At 45.6% G+C, this 9718-nt stretch overlaps 1 protein-coding gene and 1 long non-coding RNA gene across 3 annotated transcripts in view; one reads left to right on the top strand and one right to left on the bottom strand.

Moving 5' to 3' along the window:
- Positions 1-237: 237 nt before the first annotated feature.
- On the bottom strand, positions 238-4112 carry LOC125611072. Its single transcript, XR_007341196.1, has 3 exons — positions 3974-4112; positions 2955-3061; positions 238-757 (listed from the first exon to the last, which is right to left on the bottom strand). It is a non-coding gene; the product is annotated as an uncharacterized LOC125611072 (long non-coding RNA).
- Positions 4113-4402: 290 nt separating this feature from the next.
- Positions 4403-9718, top strand: part of Prdm8 (PR/SET domain 8) — a 6537-nt gene continuing 1221 nt past the window's right edge. Inside the window, exons 1-4 of one of the 2 annotated variants that reach the window (XM_015499188.2) lie at positions 4403-4538; positions 6783-7003; positions 7956-8187; positions 8561-9718. The exon at positions 8561-9718 is cut by the window's right edge and continues 1221 nt beyond it. In XM_015499188.2, coding sequence (XP_015354674.1) covers positions 6785-7003; positions 7956-8187; positions 8561-9718 — 1609 coding nt within the window. In that variant the 5' untranslated portion in view covers positions 4403-4538; positions 6783-6784. Of the gene's footprint in view, positions 4539-6782; positions 7004-7955; positions 8188-8557 lie in introns of both variants that reach the window. The other variant, XM_048784775.1, reaches the window with a different exon arrangement.

Here is a 9718-nt window from a genome sequence, read left to right as displayed (position 1 = left end):
AGAGAATGGAACTTCATGGAGAAGTATTGCATTACTTAACCCTGACATCCAGAATAAGGAACTTTCTAAGGGATAAACTTGACTGATTACTTGTACATGAAGGAGAAACAGAAATAATGGTTTGGTGGGTAGGGAAAAACCACCAGTCTTGTGCCAAAAGTGTTGTTCAGAGGGTTGTTAACTCATTTCTTTTCCCTTTTGTCAGGAGAATGATAATTGGGAGTTTAAGAAGGGAAAGTGGGGAGCTGGGGATTGAACCCAAGGCCTTGTGCATGCAAGGCAAGCTCTATCCCCAGCTCCCCACTTTCCCTTCTTAAACTCCCAATTATCATTCTCCTGACAAAAGGGAAAAGAAATGAGTTAACAACCCTCTGAACAACACTTTTGGCACAAGACTGGTGGTTTTTCCCTACCCACCAAACCATTATTTCTGTTTCTCCTTCATGTACAAGTAATCAGTCAAGTTTATCCCTTAGAAAGTTCCTTATTCTGGATGTCAGGGTTAAGTAATGCAATACTTCTCCATGAAGTTCCATTCTCTGTCTCCCACAACTCCCAATAGCCCCATGCACAGACCTCTCTGTGGGAAATTAATAAACTTAGGGAAGAGCTGCCACCGTCTGCTTCATCTGCTTCATTGGCATCCTCTTGTCTTCAAGTGCAATTTTCTTTTCACTATGAATTGCCACACTTTTGACAAGCAAACCTTTGCTGGTGTATTGCTTTGGAAAAATAATTAGAAGGGATGAACTGGGACCTGGAATAGGAAAACAATGTGTTTTCATTCTTATAGGATAATAATCTTCAAAGTAAGATTATTTGCAGGGTTATTTTTACTTGTTTCCTATTACAGAAGTTAAGATATTTTCTGGACCCTGGAAGAGAAAGAGCATTCTTCTTCTGATATTCACTGAGAATCAGATTTCCTTTCTCACTCATTCTCCACCCACTCACTTAGGTCATAAAAGGCACCACTTCAGAATCATTCATCAACTTCTCTTCAGACTTCTCTTCCCAACAACACTGCAGTTGTCTACATGTGTATTTTTACCATGATTACAAGAAGTCTTGCTAAAGCAGAGTAAGGTGAGCATACTCTTCATTGTCATTCTTCTAACCACTTAATTGGAAATAAAATCCCAGGGAAAAGAGCTCCAAATGTATGCATAAACCCATCATTCCGTGTCAATTACATAAAACTATTGACTGAGGTATATTTTTATAGTACTGTCTGAGACTGAATAAATTCCTCAACCCTTCATTTAGTATCACTGAATTCCAGTAAGTGATTTCAAAGTAGTTTATGCACCATTCTAACCTGTTCTAACCTGTGAAGTTCTAGAGAAATAAAAATAATTTGTGATTTTTTAAAATCTACTATTAATGATTGTCATTTACACCATTTATATTACCGTGTAAAATGTGTACTACTTAAAATACTGGAAAACTCTCCAAGCATGAATTTCTTACCCATATTTGATTTTTATTGCTGTTGTTAAGTTAGTCATTTGGTCCATAAAACAAAGAGTTGGTTGGATCCCTATAATTTGAGGATTTTTTTAAAAAGCAGGAGAAGGAATCTAATTTAGGCAAAAAAAAAAATAAAAATAAAAAGAAGAAAAAGAAACTGAGATGAAACATCTGAAGGCCAGATTCTCAATAAACCTCTCCTTTCTCTGATGTATACAATTGTAGTCCTTTTCTAGCTTGAGATTTAAAGGTCAAGTTTACCCACCCCCATTTTAAGTACCAGAAACACTCTTTGTATTATACAAACTGGAGACAAGGTCTCATATGTAAAAGAGACATAGTATAAAGTAGAAAGGAGACATTCTCTATACTTAAGAAAAAAAGCAAGGCACAAGAAAAATGTCTTCCATTTAGAGCTTCTTTTCTAAATGCCCATCTTCTGGAGTGGATGCTTTTACATTTACTGTGTGTGATAGGATTACAAAAGTGGCTTGCAAGGACAGATGACTTTTTTCTGAAAAAGACAAACTGTGTGTTTTCTAAAGAATAGCTAAAACAGGCACAAAGAAGTGTTCTATTCCTCAGATTAATGGAATTAAATTCCTGAACACCACCCTCACACCACCCCAGCACACGCTGTATCTTGCTGTGATTTCTGCAGGACTACACTTCTGTTTTGGCTACTTTTCTCTTAACTTGCTGTCCTTTTCCTCCTGTTCTTTCTTTTTTTTTTTTTTTTCCTCTTCTCTCATTTCACTTAAGAATCTTGCCACTATTCTTCAATCTTGAGTGTTTTTTCCCCAGATGTTTGAAGCAATCTTTTCAACATTTGTAACTCTCCCACCCATCCTTTAAAGAAGTGATTGGGATGGGGAGAGGACAGTTGAATATGAGACATGATAGAGCAGCCATCAAGATAACTAAAGACAGCTGCGGATTTTCATATGCAGACATGCTAGCCTTCATTGTACTGAGCCTCTGTTATTAGGGGTCACTCAGCCAAACTACTTAAAACTACATATATTTGCATAAGAGAAATGACACCTTAAGATGAAAAAAAAAAAAAAACTGCAGTTCAAGAAGCTTTCTTTGAAAAATCAGTAGCTAACCTGCAAGAGAAGGGAAAATTCTGCCCTTTCTCCCATACATGGAGATTTTTGTAGCCCTTTCCTTATTGGGTTCCCACCTTAATCTAGGTAGAGGCTCTGTCTGATCTGAAGGACTGCAAACTTGTGTGGGGTGCTGACCAGGTAAGATAAACTGGGAGAAGAGACCCTATGGAAATGAACTCATTGGGAAATTCCCTACACTTCATGTCTGCTTTGCAAGATCCTTCCATCTCCTGCCTCCGTGGAGGGCAGGCGCCTGCAAGAAAAGACATTCAGTGCCTTGTTAACCCCTGGGTTATTGGGAGAGGTCTCAGAGCTGTGAATGGATCCAACTAACACAGTAAGAGGCTTTTTGCCAACCCCTATTATACTCACCTTATTTCAACCCCGGGGGTGGGAGCCTGACCGAGATTGTCTCCTCTTCAAATCGTGGTTCTGCCTCTTGCCCTTTAGCCGGCTACACAATCCGATTTATCCTAAAGCTGACAGATTGCCCACTTCAATGTAGTGATAGTGTGGGTGGGAATTGAGGGATCAGCTATACCACCCAAAGGTCTTTCTTCCCTTAGGAGTAGAGACCTGAACAGTGAAAAGGAGCCCTGAAGGCCCCTGCGAAATTGTCAACTTTCAGGCTGTTAAAGACCTCAAGTCATTAGCATCAGCTGCTGCACTAAAGGGTAAGTCGGAGCCTCTAAGTAGCTTAGAGCACAAACGAGGCTCCGGAGACGGCCTGAGCAACTCCATCCACTCCTCCATCACCGACTGGACGTGAAAAAGCTCTTTGGAGTCCATCTCGGTAATAATTTTTACTCTAAATCATTCCCACACCGACGTCTTACCGTACTGGCTACTCCCATTATGGGACCCCCTCGGGGACTACTCAGAACCCAAAACACAGAGGGTGTAAAAGCAGAAACATCTTGTCCGGTAACTTGGGCTCTTCCCGTGAATGTCCTCCCATCCCTGCCCAGGTACCAGTGTACTGGGACCCGAAGACCAGTATAAGTACCCTTTCGGGGGTCTGGCGACATCCCCACTTTATCCCCTTACCCATCTCCTGGGCCACGGAAAGCTTAAGCCAAGTTTTCACCCAAGTACGGCCCTTTCCAATTTTTCAGGGGAGGGATTAGTAGTGTGAGCACTAGTAAAGACAGCTCCCACCCCCACCCCATTTTATCATCCCCCACCCCAGGCAATAGTTTCGCATATCAGCGGCAGCTCAGTGGCCCGAGAATCCCTCCTGAATAATCCCACAACCCTCTCTGGTCCACAGAACTCAAACTCTGGAGATACATGCGCGGGGGCCACGCACATGCTACATGTCCAGCTCTCTGACCTAGGTCCTCCAAACTCCCAGCAAAACGGAAAAAGCCCGTCTACAGTCTTTTGGATACCTTTCTTTCAGATCCTGAAACTGATTTCCCCCTCCTAGCAGTCCCAGAGGGCCCAAGCTTTTAGGTAGAGTTGGACCGGCCGCTCTTGAAGAAGCATTGCCACTCGGGAAGGTGCTCTGGATTCTTGAGGCACGGGGCAGACTCGGGAGAAGGCTTCCAGCAGGCCGGAGAGAAGGCTTCCAGGCAGGCGGCGCCGGAGGGAGCGCCCAGCCCAGCAAAGAGTTAAAGGGAGGGGACGTGGGCTGTCACGCGTCATTGGGCAGATTATGTGCAGCAAACAAAAAGTGTGTGTCTGCGTGCCAGTCAGTCACTGCATCGGGTCCATCTGTACAACTCTCTCCGTTTCTCTCTCTCTCTCTCTCTCTCTCTCTCTCTCTCTCCTCTTACCCTCCCCTCATCTTTCTCTCCCCATCTCTCCTCTCTTTAGGAAGAGCTTATAAGACAGCAACACCAACACCTCTTGACATGGAAATACACTGATACAATAGGCAAAAAGAAACACTCGATTGCATCTTCCCGGTCCAGGTGGCCTTATTTGGGCGATTAGATTCTGACCTTATTCCTGGTAAGTCTATTTGCATTGATGTGGGAGGGGGATGGGAGAAGGCAGGTTTGGTGGGAAGAGTGGAAATTTTTGTCCTCTTCTCCTGGTTTTCTAGAAGAGCAGGGGAAAATGATTATTAAAGGGGATCTCTACTGCCAATAAGATTATACAAAGGGAGGAGCTGTTGGGGAGCACTTTGCCCGAGAAGCAAGGGACTGGGCAGAGCGCGGCAGCCAGACAATGCCTGCCTAGAGGGGAGGGCGAGCGACCGGCAGCAGCGACCAGCTTTCAGCTAGTCCTGTTGGCTCTGGGGAGGATCCCCCTGGTGGATCAGAACCCTGGGCCTAGAGCAGGACGCAGAGCTGTGAAAGGTTGGGTCGCAAAGGCGACTGCGCGGGTTAGCGAGCCCAGGCTCTTGCCCACGGGTTATTGTGACCGGCTTGAGGCTCGTGGCGGCTGCGGTGGCTAAGCTGACGGCTATTAGCGCGGCATAGCGAGGACCTTTTCACCGTATTGTTAGGTAGAACTGCATTTTAATGACTGCGTCCCTTCTGTTGCCCAAAGTGGCGGGCGACCTCCAGGCACAATGAAACGCTTGTGTGAAAGAGACTTTTAAAAGAAGAGAAAAATTAGAACATAAAACGCTAAACTGGAGGAAATTGAGAAAGGGAAAATAGGATTCGCTTGAAAAGATGATAAGTCCTTTTTTAAAAAATGCATTTTAATTTGCAGTTGGACATGAGGAAGGCTACCTCGTGTGGGCTTAAAATGCACGGGGATAAATTGTGTAGCACAATAAAATTTGTACTTTATGGGTATTTTCTTTATTTCTGCTGTCTGGCAGATACAGACCAGCACTTGCCATTTGGGGAATAAGAGGAAAAGGCTGACCAAAGTTTTAGGCTCCGCTAGCTGAAAAGGAAGACGAAGAAAAAGACACTACTTTGTCATCACATTTGAAAGACTAATTGGTTAATAGACATTAAGATAAAAATAGACTTTGCTAATATTATTACCTAATGTATAGCTTTGCAGGAAAAGAATGAGGTCTACTCTTTCCCGCTACTTAAATTATACAAAATATAAACAGATCATTGCCAACGGTGGGGAAAAACTACCTTTAGATTAGGAGAAAACCAACTTGGAGAAATATTTTGATTAGTCATAAAGAGCAAACAATGCAGCTACTTCAGAATTAGTCTAAAATTTTAAATATCTGGAGTTTTTTGTTTGTTTGTTTGTTTTGTTTTTAAGTGATAAGCCTTGTAGGGGGTGTCCAGTGACAGAAGAAGGGAAATGTCCCTTTATGACAGCTTAATAGAGAACCTTCCATTGGGGCTTTACTTTCTAAACTGCTGCGGATTAAACAGCTGGAGAGCCCACTGAGGACTATTCAAGCAGGGCTGCCCCCTCTTGCCCAAACAGGGTCGTATCTGGGGAAAAAAGAATTCACCAGTCATTACACACGGTATTTCAGACAGGGGACACCTCAGACTTGCCCTGTACCTCCTCACTTCATGGGCCACAGGCAACTCAATACACCCTCTTGTATAACAAGGTAACTGGGATTCACCCTCATCCATAAATAAGCATGTCGAGAAAAAAATAATTACCTCTGCTTGCTGCTTTTAATTAAAGCCTCGGAGGGACAGTGTTGGATTATGGTAATGAGCAGACATACGTCCCTTCTTGTAGGCTGCAGAGAAAGGTTAGCTGACACGGAATTAGTGGCCCTGACACTCCACTTGAAATCCATTCGCCATGCTCCGCTGTCTCCGCCTGCTTGCTAATGCTGCTTCCCTCTTTGGAAGAAAAGGAAAAAAAAACAGCTCTTAGACACTCAGTTCAATATATAGAAAGATAAGATCTTTTCTTCAAGGGTTAAGTTTCTTTCACTTAAGAAATCTGATATAGGTTGGTTTTAAAAAATGTTTTTCTTTCCTTATCTTCACCCCAAACTCCATCTATTGCCAAAGTACTGCACAAATAAATGATCTAGTCTTTCCTAGCTCTTTCTTTTCTTTTCGGGATCTCCTATCATTCTGATTATTAAATTTAAAAAGAAGAAGAAGAGGAAACTACTTCTTAGTTGGCATCTTGTATATATGGCAGATTAATCTGCTTTATTTTTAAACGTATGAGCTAGGAAAAAAAATCAGGCAAGTACAAGAAAAATCTGTCTAGTAGTGGAAGTGCTCTGCCTGGGTTCATAGCAGGAAAAGCAATAATGTAACTCACTTCCCTATCTTGTGTATCTTTCTCTAGTGATGGAGGATTCAGGCATCCAGCGGGGCATCTGGGATGGAGATGCCAAGGCTGTCCAACAATGTCTGACAGATATTTTTACCAGTGTTTACACAACCTGCGACATCCCTGAGAATGCTATATTCGGTCCCTGTGTTCTGAGCCATACTTCCCTGTATGACAGCATAGCTTTCATAGCTCTCAAGTCTACTGATAAGAGAACAGTACCTTATATCTTTCGGGTAAGTCTCCGTTGGTGTTGTGTAGGTGTATGAGGATAAAGTCCTATTGAAAATGGACTAAGAATCATTTTAATGACAAGTAGAGACAGGTTTTAAATGTAGAAAATGCAATAATGCAAGCAATATTGGTTTATACACCTAAAATTAGAGAAGAAAAATTAAACTCAAATTGTTGTCAACTGCTTTTCTGGAATACATGACAAAATTTGATAGGGAATGCTAGAAATGTCTGAATCAGTATGTCAGTTCTGGGTTTTCCTCTTGATGAACGTGACTTCCTAAATTCTTTGGGAGATTTCACTGGGACTGAAACTATTTGCATACTAAGTACTTTCTGTGAGTACTTTTACTTTCCAACCTAGGAGGCCTCCCCATCTCTTAAGTATTATTTTCTTTTGATAACATTAGCTAGTGACCAGAGTTTGTATTTAGGTAAAAATGTTAATTGTTTTGACCGCATAGCATCAGTCCATATGTTTGAATTTGATCAGGCCTCTCATTTCCTATTCTTCCTTTACAAAGAAAAGCCATTAATTGTCCATGCCAAAATTAGGAAGATGAGTGCCACAGAATAATTTCTAAGATGTAAGTTTGCCTTTTACTTCCCCAAACAAAATTCTCCAGACTTTAGTAATGTAAGATAATTTGGAAATAAATTCTGAAGAGAGGGACACTAATTCATATTGTAAAAAGGAATTTCCTCGTCTAGTATTCAACCAATATGTGGAAACGATCACTTAAATAATCTATGATTGATGTAAAATTTCAAAGGATAGTTTTCCTGTCTACTGGTTAAAAACATAGGCATGTATTCCAACTTAGTCAAGTTTTGGAAGCTTGGTCTCAGATGATTCTTTGGAAAAGACATAGGAAATTATCCTAGTTTCTCTCTCTCTCATTGGGTATCCTTCTCCCCTCCCTCTTGTCTTCTTTCTTCTATTTTGAACTGTAGGTAGACACTTCAGCGGCAAATGGTTCCTCAGAAGGTCTCATGTGGCTGCGGCTGGTCCAATCAGCCAGAGATAAAGAAGAACAGAACCTTGAAGCCTATATCAAAAACGGACAGCTGTTTTACCGCTCTCTCCGCAGGATTGCCAAAGATGAGGAATTACTAGTTTGGTACGGGAAAGAACTGACTGAGTTACTCTTACTCTGCCCCTCTAGATCCCACAACAAAATGAATGGTAGGTTGGTTTTGCGACCTGCATGAGGGCCCCTCGCTAGCTGGGGAGAGGTGCTGGGAACAGCGGGGTCTCACCCGGGCGCCTTGGTGCGCCCTTTCTACCTTTGCGACTCTTACAGGAAGCTTCTGAGGGGTAGTACAGAATGAAACTGGGACAGACAGGCGAGGATAGGTAGGGGCACACGTGTTTGAATAATCTACTCCCCCAAATCAGGAGGCAAAGTTAGATAAGGTCAGATGGTGTATTCTTTTTCTCGGGTCCTCAGACCCTGAAAGATAAAAGTGGATTTGTGAAGGGGATGATGGCAAAGTGGCCTGCGAGAGATGCTGAGTAATCATGTGCTGTGCGTGTGTGGTGTTTGCTCACTAAGCAGGGTCGTCCCCTTACACATGCCTGGAATGCAGCCAACGTTTCCAGTTTGAGTTCCCCTACTTAGCGCATCTGCGTTTCCGCTGCCCCAAGAGACTTCACAGCGCTGATATGAGTCCCCACGACGAACAAAGCGGCGGTGTGGGCACCAAAGACCACGGGGGCGCAGGAGGCGGCAAAGACCACCATCAGCAGCAGCAACAGGAGACGTCATTGGGTCCGGGTCCCAAATTCTGCAAGGCTGGCCCCATCCATCATTACCCGGCCCCCTCTCCGGACAGCAGCAACCCACCCGCCGCCGCCGGCGGCAGCAGCGCAAAGCCATCCACAGACTTTCACAACCTGGCCCGGGAACTGGAAAATTCCCGGGGAGGCAGCAGCTGCTCCCCGGCCCAAAGTCTCAGCAGCAGCAGCAGCAGCAGCAGCAGCAGCGGCAGTGCAGGCCACCAGGAGGCGGAGCTGAGTCCCGACGGCATAGCCACCGGCGTCTGCAAAGGGAAGAGGAAATTCCCGGAGGAGGCTGTGGAGGGCGGCGGAGGCGGCGGGGCCGGGCTGGTGGGGGGCCGGGCGCGCTTCGCCGAGAGGCCCCTGCCAGCCTCCAAGGAGGATTTGGTCTGCACGCCGCAGCAGTACCGCGCTTCTGGCAGCTACTTCAGCCTGGAAGAAAACGGCCGCCTCTTCGCGCCACCCAGCCCAGAAACGGGCGAGGCGAAGCGCAGCGCCTTCGTGGAGGTGAAGAAGGCTGGCCGCGGGGCCGGCCTGCAGGAGGAGGCGACTGTGGATGGTGGGAGCACCACTGCCGAGGACCACGACACAGGTGGTGGCGGCGGCTCTTCCACGCCGGCGGCTGCGTCTCCGGCAGGCGCGGAGAAGCTGCTGGCCCCGCGGCCCGGGGGCCCGTTGCCCAGCAGGCTGGAGGGCGGTAGTCCCGCGCGGGGCAGCGCCTTCACTTCGGTGCCACAGCTGGGCGGCTCCGGAGGCAACGGCGCAGGGGGCGGCGCGGGGTCAGCAGGTTCAGGTAGTGCGGGCGGTGGCCAGGGCGCAGCATCCGACGAACGCAAAAGCGCCTTCTCGCAGCCGGCGCGCTCTTTCTCACAGCTGTCCCCGCTGGTGCTGGGCCAGAAGTTGGGCGCGCTCGAGCCTTGCCATCCTGGCGACGGCG

This window comes from Marmota marmota, unplaced genomic scaffold, assembly GCF_001458135.2.
Source record: "Marmota marmota marmota unplaced genomic scaffold, marMar, whole genome shotgun sequence".
Taxonomy (NCBI): domain Eukaryota; kingdom Metazoa; phylum Chordata; class Mammalia; order Rodentia; family Sciuridae; genus Marmota; species Marmota marmota.
This window is presented reverse-complemented; position numbering and strand designations above follow the sequence as displayed.